The sequence below is a fragment of the Hemitrygon akajei genome, chromosome 5 (genome assembly GCF_048418815.1).
Source record: "Hemitrygon akajei chromosome 5, sHemAka1.3, whole genome shotgun sequence".
Lineage (NCBI taxonomy): Eukaryota > Metazoa > Chordata > Chondrichthyes > Myliobatiformes > Dasyatidae > Hemitrygon > Hemitrygon akajei.
In genome coordinates this window covers 70,899,105-70,924,897 of record NC_133128.1, presented here as the reverse complement: position 1 = coordinate 70,924,897, position 25,793 = coordinate 70,899,105, and the positions used below count along the sequence as shown (strand labels likewise).

Genomic DNA, 25,793 nt, shown 5'->3' with positions numbered 1-25,793 from the left:
AGTCTTTATAGACAGTGAGGGATCTTCTCTATGAGAAGTGATTATTCTAACTCACCACCCCATCCACCCCAAATCTCCTGCCAGATTCCTCTGGTGCCAAAATTAAATATTCATATTCCATTTGGTTTCTTCAGGTGATGTGAATTTCATAGCTGGCACCAGCCTGCCCACCGTTAATGATGTATGTACTGGAAAGTGCCAGAGAAAGGCCAGCAATACAGCGGAGGATCCCACCCACCCTGTTTATGGACCATTTGTCCCACTCCCAGCAGGGAAGAGGCTATATGCCATCCACTCAGGACCACCAGACTCACAAATAGTTACTTGCCTCAAACCAGCAGGCTGATCAACATCTCCACTACATATACATCACCTAGCATCACTTTACATACATACAATGAGTCAATGTATACAGTAGACTGTATATATATAGAGCCAGGTTGTCTAAGACTTCAGCAACTTTATGTATTGCATGGTACTGTTGCCACAAGAAATAGCAATATATGGGTCTCCTTTGTGGACTGAGAATAGGAAGGGGGCAAGCAGAGGGTTGGAAAAGGGGGCAGAGAGAGTGGAGTGAGTGGGAAGCACCAGAGAGACATTCTGTAATGATCATTAAGCGAGTTGTTTTGGAATCAAAGATCTTGCCTGGTGTCTCAGGGTTGGATGTGTCTGTGTCCGGGCCGCCACCTTGTGCCCAGCACTCCTCCTCCTGCACTTGTCCCACACCCTACCTGCAGCACTCCGACCTCACCATTCCCAACATCCTTTGCTCCCACTAGATTTATAAACTTGCTCTCTGCCCCACATTGACAAATGCAGTACCGTGCAGAAGTCTTGGGCACCCTAGCAATATACATGTGCCTTGGACTTTTGCACAGTACTGTACAACAATCACTTGTATATCCTGTTTTATTAAGATTGCTTTTATGTTTACAATTATTATGTTTTCTTGTTTATTATTGTGTTCTTTATGCTTATTGTGTGTTGTCATTCTCCTTAATACTTGTGTACTAAAGAATGACAACGAACAGTCTTAAATCCTCAATCTTGAATTTCAGGAATGAGTTGAAATTATGCAATTTGGCCAAAGGTTAAATGAAATTTACAATTAAACTGGATTTTGCCTCACTTCTAGAAGAAAGCTTTCTGCAAAGCCGAAGAAGTGGAAATCCATATTTAACCTGGGGCGGCTGGGAAGCGACTCAAAGGGCAAACTAAGCAGGAATGGCAGTGTGTTCGTGAGAGCGCCTCCGTTTGCAGGTAAGGGGTGTATCGATACCCAGTGGCCGTGTATTGTGTGCTCCCAGCAAATCCTGCTTTTCTCAAACAATTTCTGGCAAAATAAAGGAAAATTATTGGTTAGACTTTTAACATCTAGTGAGGAACATAAAGGCAGTGGCAGTGGGTTAATTATACGTGAGCCACCCAGCAGTCTCAACTGTCTTCTACCCTTTCCTCAGCCACCATTCATTCTATCCAGTAACTCTGAGGGGAGCGCAGTGTGTGCAGGTCTTACAGAAGGGAGCAGCTCTGTTTTACCAACTGGCTGGAGAAGTAAGAATGGAAGTGTTATGCTTACATATTTCTGATGGGTAAGAAAAATGAATGACGTACATACTTAGTGCAGTGGTTAGAGTTAGCACAGAGAGAAAAGAGATTGGTCGTGACAGTAACCTCAGTTCTATTACCGGCTACAGGACAATGCAGCCATTACTGGATCAGCTAACCGTTCTATATCAGTGCCCATTCTGAGTTCTATTTCCACTTCATTGAGACATACCTAACAGGCAGCTGATCTGTCTGTCTTACACTAAAGCCACTGTGCCCTTCAGTTGTTTTAAAGATCAAAACAATGTGGAAAAATACCGACAGAATCACAGCCAAGTGATTTAGTCGAGTGTTTAGAATGGCCGGGATGGAGCAATCACAGTGAATATCTGATTACTGCCCTTGAGGAGTGTTACACTGACATTGTGCTCAAGTTCAAAATAATTCTTTTGGTATATGACCTGGCAGCTAGGAGTGACAACAGAATGAGACCTGATAGGCCAAAGTTCTTTTGCTTGTCTTTTATTTTCTTCTTGCTCTCATTAGATATTTGAGTCCTGAGCAGTCAAGTACAAGGGGATAAAAGTGATTAATTTGCTGTAGAGTGGATGTCATGTTAATATGTCATTGCAGGTCAGTGTTCCTCACAGGTACATGGTTTGTATGGGGTTAACGACATTACTAGATTAATATTCGAGACTTTTGGCTGGAGGAGAGATTAGTTCAAAGCTCCACCAAGCCAAATTAAAACTGCAGTTTCTTTAGGCCAAATTGAAGAGAGGTTATTATGCCACAATTAAATCTTGCAGAGTTAAACATACCTTAACAAGGAAAAGAGGCTAGGGACTGGTTGCACTGGGGAAAACAACAGCAGCAGAAGAAGATGGGAGTAGAGAATCCATGTAGATATCGTTGAAAGAAGAGAAAGGACCAATCCCATTTGTAGGATACCAGGAAGAGATGAAGTAGAAATCTACAGACTGGGGAAAAGAGAAGAAATATGTGAAATGATGACTAGGAATTGGAAAAAATCTAGCTTTATTTTTCAATCCTAATGAGAAACAGGGGCAGTTAAGTGGCTTAGCCGAACAACAATACTGTGTCCACAGAGCAATCTCTTAGTGCTGTACTGAAGTATGAGCCTTGATTATACACTCAGATCTGGTTGAAGGTGAGATCTCTGTCACTGCACCATGTTACCACACTTCCATTTACACAAGAAATCACCAGTTAACAGAGCTGGGTGAGGGACAATGGTGCTCCTAAAATGTGTACAGGTATTCTTTCAACCATGGAGTTGAAGAAGACTGACAAGTGAAGATTTACCCCTTGTTCTAATAATTGGAAATTAGGTGAGAGACTATAAAAGAAGTCTATAAAATAGTGAAAATAATATGCACTTGTAGATAATGATTGCAAAATACACAAATCGATAACAAGTTGGTACTGAGAGGCTGAGGATGGATTTTGGAAAAAGAAGATTGGTCAGTTTATTAGCAAAAAGAGAAAGGAAGCCCTTAAAAGTATTTTCAACAGAGTTTATTCTGTTAAATAATTTAGAACAACTTAAAAACTTATTGGACCCCATAGCTGAAATTGGAAAAAGTACTGAGGTTGCTGGAAGAGATATTACTAAATATGTGAAGTGCAAGATATAATATGGAAAAACAGCTATGATTTGATTCGAGGCAAGCAAGGCTCCCCCTGCCCCCCATCTTAACTGCATTTTACAGGAGCATCCTGACAAGTTGCATCTCCATCTGGTATGGGAGCAGTCGAGCACTGGACCAGGAGTCCCTACCAAGGACTGTGAGGACAGCTGAGAGGATCACAGGGGTCTCCCTACCATCCATCGGGGATATTTATCAGGAGTGTTGCAGACGCAGGGCCCTTAATTTTACTAGGGATCCCACCCACCCATCCAGCATCCTCTTTGACTTTCTACCATCAGGCAGGAGACTCCGATGCATAAAAACAAGAGCGGTCAGGATGAGAAACAGTTTCTTCCCCCAGGCCATTGGGCTTCTGAACTCCCTGTTACAATGTATTCAAAGTGTCACTGAATCTGTTCCATGCTTTAATATTAATGCTTTTTAGTTTGTCATTTATGTGTGGATTCATCTGTAGATTTGATCCTCACCTTCATAAGTTGTTGTATGTATGTGTGTTATGTGCACTACTGTCTTTATATCCTGGCTCAGAAAAATGTTGTCTCGTTTCTACAGGTATATAATTATAATATTATGATTATATGGTTATACACGTTATATACATGTATATAGTTAAATGACAATAAACGTGGCTTGACTCGACTTGATTCAGAGAAAGATCACCAAACAACTAGTATTACAAAGACGATAAGTGAAGTAATGTAACCAAGGAGGATAAAACAAAATAGTGAAATATTCTGCATGAAAAAGAAAAGCCTAATAGTGTCAGGGGCACAAAGAGGTGATCAAGAATAAAATCACTGACAGCAATACCAGGAATATGAAATAATTACTTCACGTCAGTATTCAGGGAATACAGAGCAGGTAGACAATGTCAAAGGAAGGGACCAGAAAAATACAGGAATTTAGTAATTCTTGAAAGATCATTACAAGCGCCTTCTCAGCTACCTCGTTCAGGACCCTGGAACGTACAGCATCTGGTGCAGGTGACTCAACTTCCTTTCAGCCTTCCAGCTTCCCGCTCCTTCTCTGTAGTAATAGCAACTGTACTCACTTCTGCCCCCTGGCAGTCTTGAACTTCCAGCACACTGTCAGTGTTTCCCCACAGTGAACAAAGATACAAAATGCTTATTTTGGTTTGTCCACCATTTCCCTGTCCCCATGACTACCTCTCCAGCATCATTTTCCAGTGGTCCAATATCTATTCTCGCCTCTCTTTCACTCTTGACATACATGAATAAACTTTTGTATCTTCTGTGATATTATTGGCTATCTTACCATCACCTTTCATCTTTTTGCTCCTTATGGTTTTTTTAGTTGCCTTCTCATGGTTTTTAAAAGCTTCCTAATCCTCTTCTGTCCCACTACTGTTTGCTCTATTCTATGCCCTCTGATCTGCTTTTATGTTGATTTTGCCTTCCCTTGCAGGCCATGGTTGTGTACCCTGCTTTTAAGGTGCTTCTTCTTTGGGAAGTATCTATCCTGCACCTTCTAAAGTGCTCCCAGAAAATGCAGCCATTGCTGTTCTGCCATCATCCCTGCCAGTGTTCCCTTCCAATCAACCTCTTAACCATTGGCTCTTAACCATCCGAATCAGCCCCTAATGAAGGCAGACTCTACTTTTGGTTTAATGTGCCATGCCAAAGTATCACTTCCGAACCAGATAACTCAGAGGCAAGAATGCTGTCAATCAGCCAAAACTGACTAAGGGTATGGTTTGGACAGGTCCTCTTCTCACTGTTACCATCAGGGAGAAGGTACAGAAGCCTGAAGGCACACACTCAGTGATTCAGGAACAGCTTCTTCCCCTCTGCCTTCCGATTCCTAAATGGACATTGAACCCATGAGCACTACTTCATTACTTCTTTATTTCTGTTTTTGTACTAGTTATTTAATTTAACCATTTAAAAAAAATATATATATACTTACTGTAATCCAGTCTTTTTTTCTATATTATCATGTATTGCATTGTACAGCTGCTGCAAAGTTTACAAATTTCATGACATATGACAGTGATGTAAAACCTGATTCTGATTCCGATTCTGATTTGACATATAGCCTAACTTTTGTTGTCAGGGCTGAAAACCTTGATTAAAGGGATATCTTGTGACTCCCCCTAGACTCATCGCTCACCAAGTCTCTGTTTGCTTTGTTTTGAACAGAAAAGGGCAACATCCGCCCTGCGAAGAGTATGGAGTCCCTTTGCTCCTTGCCAATAGAAGGTAAGACATTGTATTGTTGAATATCCTCCTTAAGAGGAAAGAAAATTGCGCGTAACCTGGTGCCATGATAAACATTACAGCAGATTCACCGTGGGCCCAAGCTCAGGAAGAGAGCAAACGAGCTGCTCTGGAACACGTTAAAAATAATCGCCGTGAGCACCCTTTAAAAAACTAAACAATTCTGAACTGTCTTGGAATCTTCTTACTTTGTTTCAGCTTCTTCAGACAGGTCTTGTTTTAAATGTCAGTGTGTTATAATTGGGTGCCATGGTGCATTGAACCTGCTATGTTTCATGTTGCAAAGCAAGGAAACAAATTAAGAAGCCAGAAGAAAAAGGATATAGGTTAATTCCTTCTCTTCCTATCAGGCTGGTTAGATAGAGCAACTCAATCCCTGTGATTGAGTCATTGGTATTCGCAATCTCAAATAGAAAGAGAAAGGATGATCATAGAGAACTAAAAATAAGCCATTGTTAACCATAATATAATTCAACAGGCAGACAGGTCCCAGATTTGAACCCTGATTCTTCATCGTAATAAAAGCAATAGTGGATTGCTACATTCACGCTCAATATTTCTTTGAGAATATCATAGAAAATATGCCCAATTTTGCACTTTTAGTACTGATCTGATGGAGCTATGTTGCTGTAAGCTTTGCACAAGGGTAAGACTGTCTTTGAGCTGTGATTGTCGAAGGAAGCAACAATGAGAGAAGATATCCAAAAAACTGCCATACCTCATATTGTACCCAATTGTACACTTTGGAAGACAGATGAAGGCAAAGCAGAGGGAAGAGAAGAAATACAATTAACAACATACTTCTATTCCTTCAAACATTGAATTTTTTTTACTAAACTTTGTAATTCTGCCATGAACGATGGAAGTTTAACTTTTCTTGTTAGCTGTAGTAACCATGGAATTAAAGAGATCACCTCATTAAAGCCCATTACCACTCAGCCAAAACTGCAATTTTCATTGTAACGTTCTAAAATCAAGGGTTAGACTTTTTGGTGGCTGTGCCTATATGAAGAGACTTTGTGTCAATTTAATTTCTGTTGTCTCATTATTATATATTCAGCCAGTTCCTCCACATATTTCAGGAGGTAGGGTTAAATGTTCACTTGTCGTAGGCTGGGTGAAATTAATTAAAATGCCTCAAAACACAAGATTTCAAAGTCAAAATGAAAACTCCAAATCCGCAAAAATCTGACGATCACTCAGATTGAGAATATCAGAGGATAGAATAATGTGGTCTGCCTTTGAACTCAACTTGTCTCAGAGTAAGTGTCTATTGTATTATCTAGTTAGTTATAGAGTCATTGAGCACCGCAGTACAGAAACAGGCCCTTTGGCCCATCTAGTCCATGCCGAACCGTTATTCTGCCTAGTCCCATCGACCTGCAGCTGGACCATGGCCTTCCATATCCCTCGCATCCACGTACTTACCCAAACTCCTGCAGTCAAACCCACATCCACCACTTCCACACTTGCACTACCCCCAGAGAAAAGAAGATTCCCCCCCCCCCCCAGGTTCCCCTGAAACATTTCCCCTTTCTCTGCAGTTTAACTCCAAGGCCCTTGCCTTTTCAAGTCAAGACAAGTCACTTTATATTGTCATTTTGACCATAACTGCTGGTACAGTACACAGTAAAAACAAGACAACGTTTTTCAGGACCATGGTGCTACATCAAACAGTACAAAAGCTACACCGAACTACATGAAAACAACACAGAAAAAAAGTAACTACACTAGACTACAGACCTACCCAGGACTGCATAAAGTGCACAAAATGGTGCAGGCATTACAATAAATAATAAACAAGACAATAGGCACAGTGGAGGGCAGGAAGTTGGTGTCAGTCCAGACTCTGGTTATTGAGGAGTCTGATAGCTTGGGGGAATAAACTGTTACATAGTCTGGTTGTGAGAGCCCGAATACTCCGGTGCCTTTTCCCAGGGGGCAGGAGGGAGAAGAGATTGTATGAGGGGTGCGTGGGGTATTTCATAATGCTGTTTGCTTTGCGGATGCAGCGTGTAGTGTAAATGTCCGTAATGGCGGGAAGCGAGACCCCGATGATCTTCTCAGCTGACCTCACTATCCACTGTTTCTGTTCAGTATTTTTTGTGTACCATAGGATAGGAATTGATAAAGAACCCTACAGCTCTTTCAAAACGTGTCTAGTTTGAGCTATTCATTGGGTTTATATGGCTTTCCTTCATTTTTCCAATTGTTCCTTTTATACTCACTTATATTGGAATTATTTTTCACAACCTATGTTTCCCATAATATATATCTTTCCAAGCTGCTTTTCAATGATTTATAGGAGATTTCTTACTGATTTTGCAAATGGTAGTCTTAGCATCACAACAGCCTTATCTCCTAGTAAGGGATTAGCTCATTGTTTGAGACTAAGGCATTGATTAAACTTCCTCAAAAGAAGTGAAGTGAAAAATGGCACTCTCTTATATATGGACCCCATCCCTCAAAAGTCTAATTTCTGCAGAATTTTATTTCAGGCCTTATTTGGTATGTCATTGCTATTTCCTAGATGACGAGAAAGGGGTTCGATTCAAACATTGTGGAACTCTGGGAGGAGGTCTCTCAGCGTCTATGAAATCACACACTCTTGGATCGGGAAGTTCCTACAGTCTGGGTCGGAGGCACAGCGATTGGGATCAAGAAGACCTGGTGGGTGCAATTGGAGGATGTATGGGTCACATTAGCCCAGGAACACGTGAAAAAGAGCCAACCATTTTAAAGGCACAACCAGAGCAACCGAAATCTTCTCGTGGAGATGCCATCAACAAATTGGAACCATCACCGAAGACTAGACGGTTGTTTTACTCAACAAATCTCAATGATTCTTCACCAAAGTCTAATTTCCCTGGTAACTTGTTTCCCCTTGAAGCATCCCCTCGGCATCATAGAAAGCCAATGGCAGTGAATATTTCTGAGCCCTTTTCTGTTTCTGTGCCACTACACATCTCAGGAATTATCAGCCCTAGTGCCACATCCTGTAAGGAAGCGCGAAACGATGCACAAGTTCTGAATGACACGGGATCACAGGAGACAACGGACAGGCCATCAGAAGCTGAAAGCAGCAGAACTTCCAAGGCCAGTGAAGAGAAGGCAGATCTGCTCAGTACACAGACTGATTCAGACCAGCGTGAGTTGAATGGTATGTTCCATAAATCCTAATAGAGACTGACTACCTCTGAATATGATGTATCTGAAATGTGACGAGCACTTTATTTATCACCCCATGTCCCATAATGCCCCCTGTAGTACTAAGAAACTGGTATAAAAAAAAGGGGAGCAAAGTTAATGTTTCAAATCAATGATCTTTCATCAGAACCAGTACCAGTACCAGAGACTCGGGTTCAATTCCCTCCTGTAAGGAGTTTGTACATTCTCTCTGTGATGGCGTAGCTTTTCCTCTGGGTGCTCTGGTTTCCTCCCACGGTCTAAAGAGGTACCGGTTGGTAGGTCAATTGGTCAGTGTAAATTGACCCATGATTAGGCTAGGGTTAAATCGGGGGTTGCTGGGCAGTGTGGCTCGGAGGACCGGGAGGGCCTATTCCATGCTGTCTCTCAATCCATCAATCAACCAATAAATGGATGGATGAATGAACAGATAGATAGATAGATAGATAGAGAGATTAATTAATTTAGGGTTGTGGAGAAACGGGCACTAGAGAGCAGAAATGGAGATCTCTCTGACAGGATGGAAGAGACAAGTTATTACTTTGATGACAGTTTCTCTCTGCATTGAACAAAATTACTTATCTAACTTGTTTTTGTTATTTAGATGAAAAGGACAGTGAAAACGTGGGATCGAAGCCTGAATCCCCTGTTGTCTCTACAGATTCAACCTCCCAGAATCAAGCAGAGCTCTCCCTAAATCCCACACTCCAGGACTCTGATTCACTGCAGCCTCTCTTCTCCTCAGAGCCAGCTACTACCGCATCTGTTTCTCTAAATCCTTTAGAAAACACAAAGTTGGAAGAAGCACCTTCTCCAATTGTTTCCTCAACAGAGAAACTATGTGAAACTAAAACTGAAAAACGTTGTAGTGGGAGCAGTGAAGAGCAGCCAGCAACTAAACCGGTAAGAAAAATCACTGTACGTTTAATTCAGTATTTGACAGAATTGGTACTCTGTGGGATGAAGAGCATGGGAGGTGCTCACATCAGTGTAGTTACGGTGTCACAGCATGGTATTGCACAGAAACGGGACACTCGTCCTATTACCTGCATTACATCAGGAGCCTCCTATGCCTTGGTGATGTAAATGTAGTGAGAGGTTCTGCCTCCACCTATTTCCATCTCCAAAATCCTGAGTGAGGTGCAGGTACAATCACCCATCCCTCTGGGTTTCACGTGGTATGTGCCACAGACTGTGTGAAGTTGTTCACTTTATATTACGTTCACTGGGTTTGTTTTGAGACAAACACCCAGATTGTTGCTGTGCCACGCCTGCAATTTGAAAGGCTGGTGACTCTCAGATTTCAATTATCCATCAGGGAGGGAAGCATACTTTTTCTACTGAGAACAGCTCCCCTTCGCTGACCTCACTATGAGTCTCCACCTTGGGAAGGGAGAGAGAAAACAGAAAGGGAAAGATGTAAAGAAAACCTCTGACACAAGGAGCTGGCTGGTGGCGAGTTCATTGTGGCCAATTTCAACACCTCTCATTTCCTGAAGCCTTTGATGCCCTGCTGCTTATGGTGCCAAGGACATGCGCACTTTGTGATGCGTTTGCTTTGTGGCATCTCAACAATGCTCAATACATACCATAAGTGTTCTGATTCTCAGCTCCAAGTCATTGACAGGCACAGCATAAAATCAGGATCTTAAGCTCACCAAACCTATGTTGACCATCAGCCATCATTTACACTCATTGTACATCAATCCCACTTACTGTCCACCCTACAAATGTCATTCATCTCCCACCCCATGGGACTATATCCCTCTCCTACACTAGGGGAAGTTTAAAATTACCAATTCCTCATTTTTGGGATGTAGGAGGAAACCGGAACGGCTGGGCCACGGGGAGAATGTTTGAACTTCACACAGACTGCACCTACAGTCGGGACTGAACCCTGGTCTGCACTGCTCACAGCTAGTAGAGGGACATCCCCAGTGGTTTCCCTTCCAGCTGGGAAGTGTTCTTTCTGGTAGGCTGTACAACAGTAAATGTAGTTACAGCGTGGTCATTATAGCATCTGTTTACAAAATGTAGTATGTCCCAACTAACTCGACACAGGCTCTGTGCATTAGGAGCTGAGAGTCTGCAGGGAGCATAGTAAGAAATCCAACACAACAAAATCCCAGAATTCACATTTAATTTATTAAACAAATCTGGATTAAAAAGTTAATTGTCAGTCACGGTGACCAGTTGGCTGCTGGAAGAGCTCCTCTGGCTCACTGCTATCTTTCAGGAATGGGTATTTGGAATCTGGCCTTTAACTGTTCTTTAAAATGGCCTTGGAAGCCGTTCAGTTTTTAGGAACACCAACACAAAGACAGCTGTTTTCTTCAGAGCTCCCTATGTAGGGCAAGTGAAAAATGGAAAAGATTCCACGTGAAACTATTGAAATTGCAGAATCAGTGGCTGTGCTGTTACTGCTTTCTATATTCTTAGCCAGTGATTGGAAGTGGAGGCCCAATAGCAACCCCACATTACTGAAAAACTGGCTGAATTAGCAAAAGCAGAGCTCCCAACATAATTTTTTTTCAATACTGGCCATCACTATCATTATGTACCATGTCGTATGACTTGGGCGATCATGGTCTTTGACCCTGATTGATCTTGGCAAAATTTTTCTTCAGAAGCAGTTTGCCATCACCTTCTTCTGGGCAGTGTCTTTACAAGACGGGTGACCCCAGCCGCTATCAATACCCTTCCGAGATTGTCTGCCTGGCGTCAGTGGTCGCATAACCAGGACATGTGATCTGCACCGGCTGCTCATTTGACCATCCACCGCCTGCTCCCGTGGTTTCATGTGACCCTGACTGGAGTGCTACACCTTACCCAAGGGTGACCTGCAGGCTAGTGGAGGGAAGGAGCGCCTTACACCTCCTTTGGTAGAGACCCCACCACCCACATGCTGGTAGAGTTTTTAAAAAGCTTATGTTTGTGAGAGTCATTGTGTTGTGGAATGTGAACGCTGTACGCAAAGCAACATGTTGCAATTGTGTGGCACTCCTAAGGATGCAAAGTGCCCAAGAGCATTTCATGCCAGTGATGAAAGTAGAGGTGAATAGAAAGGGTGAGGTTATGACTGAGTCATATCAGTAGTTACAACAGCGTACTGTATAGTAACACACGCTTTCAAAACTCAGGTGTTAATGTAACAATATCAATAATGATGTTTAGAATGAGTTTTTTTTCTGCTCAAACATAACCATCTTTGAGGATGATTTAGCTGCTCTGGGTAACATCACCTGGACTTCAGGCAGTATTTGACTGGAGAGAAATGGCGTTAGATCCATAAATAGGGGGGAACGCCTTTACCCGCCAAATTGATGGCTGCAGTTTTAAGTGAGTGGCCTTCTGAAACTTACAGACATATTTGAATAAGGTCCTGATGATTCACGTCTTTGCAACAATCATATTACATCATTACCACTCATTTATACAAATGTCAAAACACACCCATATAAAACAGGTACTCAGAGTTAGTCCAGAAATAAATTGCATTCCAATTTAAAGAACACAGCAGGCCATGAAATTGGTCACAAATATGGAATTTTCAGTCAGTTTTAATTTGAACCTTAAGTCTGCTGTTAAATTCTTGAGCCCCCTGCTCTTGCTCCTTCATTCTCCCAACTTCCAGTTCTGGAGAAGAAACAATATTTCCCTACTTTTTTGTACAAAATCAGAGGGAGAAGGAGACCAGACTGGTGCAACAGCACAGCACACACTAGACACATGGTCTCCAAAACATCCACGTCAGAATTTCTAAACAGAAGGAATCTTACATCTGAATCAGACAATTCTGACGGAGGCTAGTCACCAATGAGGATATTATCATCGCGTCACATCCACACCCAATCGTAGCCTGTGCCAAGTTCTACTCACCCAAGAATCAAGGTGATGTCCGCTGAAAATGGCATATCTGCCTTATTCTTTGAAGAAGTTGACCTATCAGAATGATTGTACTGCTCTGGCCTCCTTAAATTGTGGGGCATTAAAAAAAATCCTCTTTAAAATATAGTGGCTTGTTTTCCTTCTGTATGAATCATCCTCTGGGTTGCAACATATATATACATATATACTCAATAACTGAAAAGGGATTTACTCATACACACCATGGAAAATCTAATGGCCATTTGAATATTTTTTTCTTTAAACTGCACTATAAGCAGAGCTGTCCAAATATTGTTTCTGTGCAGAATGAAGTCACATTTAGATCTGAAAGTGGCTTGGATTTCACCAATCTTCTGTGGATGTGTAGCACTGCTGCCCTCTACTGGAAGCAATCAGTACATACATTTTGTCTTTGCAATTGCAAGGGCTTCACAAATTCAAGCCCCCACAGAAAGCCACCTTCAGCTAGGCCTGTATATTGTAATTTTAGGCACAGGTCAACAGGTGCATTAGGCATCTATTTCCACCCCCTGAATTCCCAATGCACATTCATTTTTTTGCATATTAATTTTTTTAGTTCCTCTTGCCATTCTAGATTAGCACACACAAGCAATCTCAACTCTGACTCACAAATGTGGAGATACATGATTTTTGATTAAAATTATAGCCATACATTTTAATGTATGGCTATCTGATGTTGGTTTCTATGTCTGAAATTCCAATTCAGAGGGATGATTGAAGACAATTTGCTCTGGGAGCTTGAATCATGAATTATTATCGACGTGGTGAAGGCGCGAGGATAGAGTGGTAGATCTAAAGGTCATCTATTTAACGCCAGACAGAGGACAACTGTACCGATGAGTATGCAGGCTCCTGCAGGAACTCGCATCGGCAGGTGTGAAGAATCCATTCTTCCAGCGGGGGAGTTCTGCTCTTTCCTAGCCAGTATTTTCCCATCAACTAACACGAAAGAACACAGATATTCATGTCACATGGATTTATTATTTGTGGACTGATGGGTTGTAAAGCACTTTAACAGACATTATATAATGTAAGCTCCTACTTATTTTTGAATGTGGTGATTCTTGCGAAAGGACACAACTGTTACAAAAGCCCTATGGCATCTCACCACGTGGTTATTTTACACACATAAGACCATAATATATAGGAACAGAATTAGGCCATTTGGCCCATCTAGTCTGCTCCACCATTTCAACATGGCTAATCCATTTTTCCTTCTCAGCCCCAATCTCCTGCCTTCCCCCTGTATCCCTTCATGCCCTGGCTGATCAAGAATCCATTAACCTCCACCTTAAATATACACAAAGACTTGGCCTCCACAGCTGCCTGTGGCAACAAATTCAATAGATTCATCACTCTCTGGTTAAAGAAATTCCTCCTCATTTCCGTTCTAAAAGAACACCCCTCTATTCTGAGGCTGCTCCCTCTGGTCTTAGACTCCCCCACCATAGTAAGCATACTCTCCACAACCACTCTACCAAGGCCTTTCACCATTTGATAGGTTTCAATGAGGTCACCCCTCATTCTTCTGAATCCTAGTGAATACAGGCCCAGCCATCATACGCTTTTCATATGACAAGCCATTCAATCCTGGAATCATTTTCATGAACCTCTTTTAAACTCTTTTAAAGTGTAAGCATATCCTTTCTTAGATAAGGGGCCCAAAACTGCTCATATTACTCCAAGCGAAATCTCACCAGTGCTTTATAAAGTCTCAACATTACATCCTTGCTTTTTTATTCTAGGCCTCTTGAAATGAATGCTAACATTGCATTTGCTCTGTACCACAGAGTCAGATTTCAAAATAACCTTTAGGGAATCTGGCACAAGCACCCCCAAGTCCTTTTGTGCCTCAGATTTTTGTATTTTCTCTCCATATAGAAAATTGTCAACCCTTTCATTTCTTCTACCAAACTCCATGATCACACATTTACCGACACTGTATTCCATCTGCCACTTCTTCAATTCTCCTAATCTTAAGTCCTTCTGTAGCATCGCTACTTCTCCCAAACTACCTTTCCCCTCCATCTGTCTTTGTATCATCCGCAAACTTTGCAACAAAGTCATCAATTCCATCATCCAAGTCATTGACATATAATGTTAAAAGAATCAATCCCAACACAGACTCCGTGGAAAACCACTAGTCTGTGGCATCCAATCAGAAAAGGCTCTCTTTATTCCCACTCCTTGCCTCTTGCCAATCAGCTACTGCTTTATCCATGCTAGAATCTTTCCTGTTATACCATGGGCTCATAGCTTGTGGCAGCTTGTCAAAGGCCTTCTGAAAATCCACGTACCCAAAATCAATCGATTGTCCTTTGTCTCTCCTGCTTGTTATTTCTTCAAAGAGTTCCAACAAATTGGTCAGGCAAGATTTTCCCTTGAGGAAACCATGCCGACTGCGTCCTATTTTATGATGTGCCTCCAAGTACCCTGAAACCACATGGTAACATCTTCCCAACCACTAAAGTCAGACCAACTGGCCTATAATTTCCTTCCTTCTGCCTCTCTCTTCTTGAAGAGTGGAGTGAAATTTGCAATTTTCCAGTCTTCCAGATGCATTCCAAAATCTAGTGATTCTTGAAAGATCATTACTAATAATTCCACAGTCTCTTCAGCCACCTCTTTCAGAACTCTGGGGTGTACACCATCTGGTCCAGGTGGCTTATCTACCACCAGCCCTTTCAGTTTCCCAAGAATCTTCTCCCTAGTGATGGTGAATTCACACACTTCATGCCTTCTGCCAGTTGGAACTTCCACCATACTGCTAACGTCTTCCACAGTGAAGACTGATGCAAAATACTTTTTCAGTTCGTCCACCATTTCCTTGTTCCCCCATTACTACCTCTCCAGCATCATTTTCCAGTGGTTCAATATCCACTCTTGCCTCTCTTTTATACTTAATGTACCTGAAGAATCTTTTGGTGTCCTCTTTAATAGTATCGGCTAGCTTACTTTCATATCCTAATTACCTTTTTGGTGACTCTTTTAGTTGCCTTCTGTTAGTTTTTAAAAGCTTCCCAATCCTCTAACTTCTCACTATTTTTTGCTCTAATATAGCCAATTTAATCTCAGGGAATGTATGCAATATACTACCTGAAATTCTTGCTCCTCAAAGATATCCACAAGAAACAGAAGGGTACATGAAAGAATGGGTGACAGTAAAAACATTAGAACCCCAAAGCCCCTTCACCCCTCCCACACACAAGCAGCAGCAAAACGTCAACCCCCCGCTAATTTCATCAAAAAGCATCAGCCACCAAGCAAGCAATGGCAAAACCCCCAGGAGAGACCGTGATCTGCAGTACAACAAAAACTCATCGTTCACCTGACAATTCAACGTACCACAGGCTCTGTCTCTCCCTAATAAAGGGCAGAGAGGTGTCACCCTGCGAGAGGGGAGACATTAACAAAACAACTCGCTGGTTAATGGTGTTAAAGTTTGCCATGCTGTTTTCTTTCGAGTTCTCTGACTCGAGAATAAGCAACAAGCTCTCCCGCTCCAACAAGAGAAAGAGAGAGAGAGAGATTCATTGAGTACTGAGACCTCCGACAGCTGATCCACTGTTCCCAGTATTCCATTTTCTCCCACAATGCTTCAGTCAGTGATACAGGCCAGGAATTGGCTCGTCCACAGGGCCGAGAAGCCTCAGAGCCCTGAAAGCGTACTTTTCTTCCAGGCCACGCCCTTGGGATATCAATAAGCAGCCAGTCAGTGGGACCATCACCATAAGGATCCACAGTCTAAATGCAGCTGGAGATCAAAGGCACTTACAGAACCCCATCCATCTTGAAAAGGAGAAATAGAGACATTAAAGGTAGAAATTAAGCTGTTTCCACAAATGAGCTCAAAGAAACTGCTCTCTAGCAAAATTATAGCTCCATCCTCTCTTTGGCTTTTATGTTGGCTTTGCCTTCCCTTGTTAGCCACAGTTATGTCATCTTGCCATCTTCCTCGTTGGGATGTATATATCCTGTGTCTTCTGAATTGCTTCCAGAAATTCCAGCCATTGCTGTTCTGCCATCATCCCTGCCAGTGTTCTTTTCCAATCAGTTCTGACCTACTCCTCTCTCATGTCTCTGTAATTCCCTTTATTCAACTGTAATACTGATACATCGGACTTTAGTTTCAAATGTCAGGGTGAGTTTCATCATATTATGATCACTTTCCCCTAAGGGTTCTTTTACCTTCAGCTCTCTAATCCATTCTGGTTCATTGCACAACACCCAGTCCAGAGTAGCTGATCCGCTAGTGGCTCAACCATGAGCTGCACTAAAAAGTCTTCTCGTAAGCACTCTAGAAATTCCCCCTCTTGAGATCGAACACCAACCAGATTTTCCCAATATACCTGCATATTGAAATCCCCCATGACTATTGTAAAATTGCCCTTTTAGTATGCGTTTTCTATCTCCCATTGTAATTTGTAGACCACATCCTTACTACAGTTTGGGGGTCTGTATACAATTCCCATCAGGTTCTCTTTACCCTTGCAGTTCCTTAATTCTACCCACAATGATTCAACCCCTTCCCCTGTCAGCCCATCCTGATTATTTGATTTCAATGATTATATTTCTAACGATTATATTCAAGTAGATAAAGAACTGATTTATCCAGCACCCTTCATTGTCTCAGGACATTACAATACATATTGTACCCATTGTAATTTCATGAGAAACTGTCCGTGCATTGTGGGAAACATAGTATCTATTTTGTGTATGGCAAGATCTCACAGTAATGTGATGATGTCATCGAGTCATATAACACAACAGCATAGATAAAGGCCCTTTGGCACATATAGTCCGTGCTGAAGTATTATTCTGCCTAGATCCATTGGCCTGCTCCTGGTCCATGACCCTCCATACCTCTCTCTTCCATATAACTGAAAATTTCTCATAAATTTTGAAATCAAACCCACATCCACTGCTTCCACTGGCAACTCATTCCACACTTTCACCACCTTTGGAATTAAGAAGTTCCCCCTCATATTCCCCTCAAACATTTCACCTTTCACCCTTAATCCATGACCTCTAGTGTTAGTCTCAACCAGTCAGTGGAAAAAACCTGCTTGCATTTACCATACCTATACCCCTCAAACTTCCCCTCATCTTCCTACCCTTCAGGGAATAAAGTCCTAACCTATTTAAACTTTTCCTATAACTCCAGTCCTCCAGTCCCGGCAACATCTTTGCAAATTTTCTCTGCACTCTTTAAATCTTATTGATATCTTTCCTGTATGGAGGTGACATAAACCGCACACAATACTCGAAAATAGGCCTCACCAATGTCTTAGACAACTTTGTCATAGTATTTCAACACCTTTACTCAATAGACAGATAGATACTTTACTGATCCCAAAGGAAATTATGGTGTTACAGTAGCATTACAAGTGCACAAATATACAAATATGTAACTATCAGAAGAGAAATAAGAAAGAATTAAAAATAATAAGCTACCTCTAACAGTCTTAAATCCAATACATTGATTTATGAACACCATTGTGCCAAACGCTTTCTTTATCTACCTACTTCCAAACAATTATGGATCAATATTCCCAGATCCCTCTGTTCTCCCAGATTCGTCAGTGTCCCACCGCTTACCATGTAAGTCCGACCCTGGCTGGCCCTCCTAAAGTGCAACACCTCACACTTGCCTGCAATAAATTCCATCTGCATTTTCTCAGTCCATTTGTTTTTGTAGCTGGTTAGATCTCGCTGCAAGCTTTGATAACCTTCCTTGCTGTCTACTTGATGCACCATCAATAACTCACGCTGAGACGTAGGAAGCGAGGTATCGGCTTTTATTGACTGGAAGAATGAACAACACTACATCCTGGGGAATGAGGCTGGGCAACAGGCCTCAGTCGCCTTTATACAGGGGTCAGTGGGAGGAGCCACAGGAGCAGTCCAGACAGATATATGTAGTTCACCACACTACTACATGCCGAATCTTGGTGTCAGCCACAAGTTTGTTGATTCAGTTTCTCACATTGTCATCCAGATCGTTGCTACAGATAACAATCAGCAATGGAACCAGCGCTGCTCACTGCACACACTCCAGTCAGAGAGGCAACCATCTACTACCACTCTCGGGCTTCCCCTGCGAAGCCCATGTCTAATCCAATTTGCTACCTTATCCTGAATGCTAAGCAACCTGACCTTCTTGACTATCCTCCCATGCAGGACATTGCCCAAAGCCTTGCTAAAATAGGCCCTTCATGGCAGGCTGGCCTGGAAAGTTAGATTGGATGGGATCCGGGGGGGCGATAGCCGATTATATTCTTAATTGGCTCAGTGGTAAGGAGCAGAGGGTTGCTTATCTGACCGAACGCCTGTGTCTAGGGGTCAGTGTTGGGACATTGGTTGCTGGCAAACAATTTGGGTGTGAATGTAGAAAGCGTGGTTAGTAAATTTGTGGATTATACAAAAATAGAATTGTTGATGGTTATGAAAGGTTAGAGGGAGATCTTAATCAGCTAGCTAAGTGGGTTAAGCATTGCCAAATAGCTCTCAAGCCAGGTAAATGTGAGCTATTGCATTTTGGGAGATCAGCCAGGGTCGAGCGTATACAGTAAATGGGAGGGGACTGCGGAGTTATGGAACAGATCGACCTAGGAGGGTTAGTGCATTGTTCACTGTAAGGTAGGTAAGGTGGTAAAGGAGGCACTTGGTGTGTTGAGGCAAGAAAACCTGCAGATGCTGGAGATCCAAAGCAACGCTGTCAAAATTCTGGAGCATCTCAGCAGGCCAGGCAGCATCTGTGGAAAAGAGTAAACAGGCGACTTTTCACCAGGACTGATGAAGGGTCTCGGCCCGAAACACTGACTGTTTACTCTTTTCCATTTGGCATGCTGGCCTTTATCAGTCAGGGTATTGAAGCTGCATACTGTATACTAGGACATTACTGCTGGAATGTAGGAGATTGAGAGGTGACCTGATAGAGGGATATAGGATCATGAGGGTGAAACCACATCGTTTTTTTCCCAGGGAAGGTGAAAGCATGGGTTTAAGATCAGAGGTGAGAGATTTAAAGAGGACATCAGGGGTAACTTCTTCACACAAAGGGAGGGGGGTGTGGATTTGGAATGAGCTGCCAGAAATAGTAGCTGAGGTGGGCAAATTAGTACCATTAAAACCATCTAGATAAGCACAAGGGGGGAATGGGGTAAAAGGGAAAAATGACAAATGTGGACAGATATGACTAGCTCAGTGGATGAGTTGGGCCAAAGGGCCTGCTTTTGTGCTGTTATGACTCTATGACCAGATATTCTGCTTCAGTGAAATTGGTCATGGGAGACCAGTGACAACTCTCCTGTTTCTTTTCTAAAAGTTGCCATTGTCTTTGTGTCACCTAGAAGAGAAGGCGTACCTTTTGTTTAGTGGTACAATCCACCCATGACCAGGCAACATTCTCTCAGTTCTGCAACGCAGGGTGAAAGTCAGTCAACTTGCCATCATGGCCAAGGGAACGGGCAACGTTAAGGAGCACAAATCCTGATTAACTTTTGTCTCTGCATTATCGGATTATTCAGGTCAATTACATCCCTGAGCCAAGAGTGGTTGCCATAGGTAGAGAATCTACTCATTATCTAGTGCAGTTATCCCATTGAACTATCCTTTTGATCAATGTGTAGGTGCCTAAGTTATTTCTGCACCATCTGACACAGAGTCCTATTAGTCAAAGATATTGGTAAACTGAAAATGCTATTCCAATGCAAGCTCCATAAATATCAGTGTCTGTGTTTTTTTTGTAGGACACAAATAACTCTGTCATGGAGCGTCAGTGGCCCCTTACCAAAGAACTTAAGATCATTGAACCTGAGGAGATCACCGGGCCTGATGTCTTCCTGGAAAATATGGAAGAAAAGTTTGTCCAATCCCATGATACTACGTATACATCCTTGCCTGATGCCTCAACGATAGCAAATATGTCTGGATATCAAAGAATGCACAGTCTCCCTAACCTCTTTTCACAAAGTTCACCTCTAATGGTTGAAAGTGATCCTGAAGAAATCTCTCTCCAGTCCACAGGTAGTCAATGTTCCAGTGAATGGGACAGCACCAAGACACCCGATCAAATCCAGGCTACTGGGTCCTTACTGAACCCTTCCTCCGAGATGGAGCTTACACAGTCAATAACTGATCAAAATATTTTGAAGGCAATAACAGAGAGCTCACCAACAGAGTGCTTTGGAGCATCTGTAGATTCAAGTCAATTAATTGATATTAATTCAGATGCAAAGGATCAACATTCAATTGCTTCTCAAGAATTGCAGTCTTCAGAATCTTGCATTAACAAACTTGGATCAAACACAGAATTAGATATTAAATTTTCAGAACTATGCTCAGACGGTTTGCACACGGGGGCAGAACATTCAGGGCAAAATCTTTCCTGCAATGAAGGAGATCATGAGGGGCAAATGGCAGATATTCAGTCGGACCTGAAATCTGAAGCTTTGCCAGCTGATACCGGTGAGCCTGGCACCCCTGGCAAACAGTGGACGGACAGCGACACATCAAATCAACCCAGCTCCCCTTCGTTCCAACTGGTTGAAGCCAAAAGTGATGAGGAAGACTGCTCGGGAAAGCTGTCACCGGATATACGGCCAGACGAATGGCGATATGCTGATCAGGATTTATGGCCCCTTGATGCTTGTGTGGATAAAGTAGCTCCTGGAGAGTATTATGATCTGCCATATCAATCTGCTAACAAGAAGACTGATTGGAACGATCAGAGCCCAGAGACTCCTTCACCAATTTGTAACGGTGAACTTTTAAACAATAGCTGTCCTGTGACCAAGCCTGTAAACGCCCTGAATGAAATAGAGGCAATCTCCACGCAAACACAGCAAACTGTTTTAGGAGCTGAAGATGATCCTTTAGCATCTTCTCAACTGGATGGTCTACATGTTGGAAGCACTGGGGCAACACCATGCTTAGAGAGCGTCAATGCAATGTCAACAGTGGCAACGCCTGATAGCACTGAGGAAGGACACTTCAAGTCTGAAGATAGGCCACCAATATTTGCTTCACACTCAGCCAATAACAAACCTTCTGTACCCGATGGATCCCCAGTGCAGTCATTCCCAGTTGGCGTCACTGCTATTCGAACAACCTACATGATAAAAATGTGTCAGGTCAAAGCAATTCCCGTCATTCCACCGAAGGTACAGTTTACGCAGGTCCCCCAGCCTTTGCCAAAGAAGAACCTCACACTCCCCTCCCTCCCTCTGGACAAAGTACTAACGATTCTGCAGCCAGTGACATTGTGTGAATCAAATTGCCCTGAAAGCAAACAAAGGCTGGATTCGCCTTTAACCAATTCGCCAGTGGCGGAAACTAAAGACGGAAAGGAAAATGGTCTGCCGAAGTCTCAAGCGCCGGATCATGCAAAGTGTGCCATCTCTGCAGAGAGCTCGCTCTCCCAGTCCAACACCAGTCAGGCGAAAGGGGAAGATCTACCAGACAGCTCTGCGCCTTTGAGAACAGAAAGATCCGCAGCGCAGCAGAAGCCTGCGTTTACGCGACACGTACAGAACAGGGCGAAGGCGAGCAGGCCCCAGAGCCTCATCCTGTTCAGCCCTCCCTGGCCGAACATGGAACGCCCGTCCCCCGTGGAGGCCAGCAAGGCACCCCTCAGCCCGGTGAAATCCAGTCCGGAGTCACAGACGCCAGAGCCGGACCACCCAATTCCTGGCAGCCACTCAGCGGAACTTACCGAGAGTCAGAAAGGGCCAGAGGGGGTCACCCTTCGAAATCGCATGAGCGTGCCTAAAAGTGGGCAGAGGCTAGAGACCTCAACCAGTTGCTTCTACCAGCCCCAGAGGAGATCCATGGTGTTTGAAAATAGAAGCGGCAGGCAAATCGAATGACTGCTTTTAATGATCTCACAGACTATGGAGACTTGACAAAAGATTCTATTTTTTAATGACTCGTTTCATCGCCAACACCATATGTATTCTTCCTCCCAAGCTCAAACACCTCACAGTTTTAAAGTATATGTCAGACTAAGAAGGGGGCAGAGAATGTAAAAGAATCCAGACTTGTACATGGTAAGAAATAAGGTTATTTGGTTTACAAAGTAAGATAACTTTAAATGTTTAAAATGCTAGGCCTTTAATAAACAAGAAGGTGCTTGATTCTAACTTTGGTTTCCACACAACATATCCATGGTCAAATCAAAATGGGTGAAGGATAATGTAAAATAGGCAAAGTAATAAGAAGTAGTTCATTAAAAAGAATATTTTATAAGCTTTCTCGGAATGAAATCTGTGCCTTGAATGTGTGGAAACTGGTAACTGCAAAAAAATCAGTCCTGCTGATGAATCATCTCTCACTTTAGCCTAATTTCTACAAGGGGTACATTACTGTAATTATCCTTACATTTTCTAGCAATGCCTGTAAGAGAAAGATTTTACTTTATGTATAAATAAATGCAGAGAATCCATTGTTGATGTTTCATGCACTTAAAGATTGACTTTCATTGTCATTACGCACTATGCTGTTTTCCTATTGGCTTCTATCCCCATTACTCTATTACTGATATTAATAGAGCAATGGACATTCAAATTATTTCCCCTTCCAAATTTGGATTCATTTCTTTGTACCTCATGGAAAAGTTTTAAAAAACTGGCAAATTATGAAGTAAAGAGTGACTTTTGACCAAAGCAGATTATCTATTTAGACATACTACTAGATTATTTATCTCAATGCAAAACCATCTCAAAGATTAAACATCAGTGTTTCTGTAAATGCTTTATCATCTCGGTTTCCAATGTTAATGTACTTCTCATATGTATTGAAATTATTTCTATATTGTCAAATATTAAATATAAGTATTTTTTGTCAAGTATGAGAATTAAATAGTTTGAACACGAGTATACAGTGTCGAGTGTTTAGTCATTCCTAGAAGCAGAAAATGGTGGGAATGCTCCGTGGCTCGGGCAGCAGCTGTAAAGGGAACATAGAAATCTACGGCACATTACAGGCCCTTTGGCCCATAATGTTATGCCGACCACGTAACCTACTTCAGAAACTATGTAGAATTTCCCTGCCGCATAGCCCTCTAGTTCTCTAAGCTCAAAGTTACATGTTTCAGAACAGTGACTTCTTAAAAATTCTAAATCCAGACGTGTGGGTCATCGGGGACTCAATAAGACCTTGTCCCTCCTCTAAAGATAATAGATGGGTGCAGACAGAGATGTCGTTTCACCTTAGCTTACCCATTCGACCTTCCTGCAGCATCTACCGGTAGTTGTTACCCAGATGTCTCCTCCCATCCTTCCACTATTGCACGTACCAGAGTAGCCAGCTTAAAACTGACCAACAGCAGCAAGCACTGAGGGTCAATGAACTTCAGGGAAAGTCAGAAAGTCTCTGTTTTCAATTAACATGCTAACAGCACACCTGTTTAACATAACTTATTTATCAGTCAAGCAGAATTCTTGGTCCTGGATGGCATGAAACCTCTTAGAGATAAACATGGGAGCATCAGTAGATTTGCCCCATCGCCCCAAACTCTATCGCACTCCCAAACTGCACACCACTCGGATTTGGAAATAAATAGCCAGTCCTTCATAAACAAGAGAAAATCTGCACACTTCATTGTCATTTAGCCTAAATCCTGGAACTCCCTCACCAACAGCACAGTGGCCATAGCATAACAAGGTCTGCAATGGTCAAGCAGACAGCTCACCACCAATTTCTCAAAAGGACGACTGTACCCCAATGCTGCTGTGTGTGTGTGCGTGTGTGTGTGCGTGTGCGTGTGCGTGTGCGTGTGCGTGTGCGTGTGCGTGTGCGTGTGTGTGTGTGTTTTGGGGGGGGGGGTGCTTGGAATTCCAGCATCTGCAGATCTTCTCTTGTTTGTGAATGAAATGCGCATAAGCGTCCAAAAGCTTGTTAACAAGAAAATGAAATTTCCTGGAGATCTAGAATCCAATTATCAACAGGAGTTTCTGGATTTGCCAATCAAGGATGGCAGAAAAATTATTGCAGTTATAATTAAAGTACCTAAAAGCAACACTGTGGGTGAAATAATCAGCTCATAAGATACTTATTGCATTTTCACTCCATACGAGCAAATGGTGCCACAGATACCCAGCAGGTCAGAATCAGGTTTGTCATCATAAGTTGTGAAATGTGTTTGTTTAGTGCAAAGGATGAATAGTGAGGTAATGTTCGTGGGTTCAATGAACCATTCAGATATCTGACAGTAAAAGGGTAGAAGCCACTCCTAAAATGTTGAGTGTGTGTCTTCAGGCCCCTGAGCCTCCTCCCTGATGGTAGTAGTTGTGTTATTTTGTTTGTACATCATACAGAATTTCATTTCCCAGTGTGCAATGTGGGTGGTTCACCCGGAACTGGAAGTGCCGTTGCTGAGCTGGTCACACCCGCTGGTGTGGAGCTGAAGCCATGACTGGAGTGAACTGTAAATAAATACAGTATGTGTTAGTTTTACCCCTGCAGTTTGTCTTTTATCAAGAACAAACGTGACAATAATGAAAACAGTGCATGTGTACACAGATGGTGAGGTTCCTTAATCATGGAGGCTGCCTTCTTGAGGCATTGCCTTTGGAAGGTGCCCTTGATGGTGGGGAGGCTTGTGCTCATGATGGAGCTGACTGAGCTTACAACCCTCTGAAGCCTCTGAAGATCCTGTGCATTAGCACCTTCTTACCAGACAGTGATGCAACTAGTCAGAATGCTCCCTATAGAAATTTGCTGGAATCTTTGGTGACGTACAAAATCTCCTCAAACCCTTCGTGAAACATAGCCACCGACATGCCTTTGACATGATGATATCAATATGTTGGGCTCAGGATAGATCCTCCAAGATATTTACACCCCAGAACCTGAAGCTGCTCACACTTTCCACTGCTGACCCCAATTTCCCCCTCCTGAAGTCCACAATCCATTCCTTGGCCTTGCTGACGTTGAGTGCAAGGTTGCTGTTGTGACACCACTCAACCAGCAGATCTGTCCTACCCTTGATCTTCATCGTCATCTGAAATTTGGCCAATGGTGGTGTCATCTACAAATTCATAGGTGGTGTTTGAGCTGTGCCTAGCCACGCAGTCATAAGTGTAGAGAGAGTAGAACAGTGGAGCAAGCACGTAACAGTTACTGTTAACAACCTTTCACTCGAAGAGATACAATGACCACCCAGTGGTTGGAGAGGGGCATGGAAAGGAACAACAATGACCTTTCTGATGAAGGTACGGAGATGTCTTTTTACAAT

General features: G+C 42.6%; 1 protein-coding gene across 2 annotated transcripts in view; it reads left to right on the top strand.

The window, feature by feature from the left end:
* The window catches only part of arhgap31 (Rho GTPase activating protein 31), a 107,438-nt gene extending 84,008 nt beyond the window's left edge, over positions 1-23,430 (top strand). Inside the window, exons 8-12 of one of the 2 annotated variants that reach the window (XM_073045719.1) lie at positions 1,142-1,263; positions 5,384-5,443; positions 7,992-8,621; positions 9,252-9,550; positions 20,308-23,430. In XM_073045719.1, coding sequence (XP_072901820.1) covers positions 1,142-1,263; positions 5,384-5,443; positions 7,992-8,621; positions 9,252-9,550; positions 20,308-22,425 — 3,229 coding nt within the window. In that variant the 3' untranslated portion in view covers positions 22,426-23,430. Of the gene's footprint in view, positions 1-1,138; positions 1,264-5,383; positions 5,444-7,991; positions 8,622-9,251; positions 9,551-20,307 lie in introns of both variants that reach the window. The other variant, XM_073045718.1, reaches the window with a different exon arrangement.
* The last annotated feature ends 2,363 nt before the right edge of the window (positions 23,431-25,793 follow it).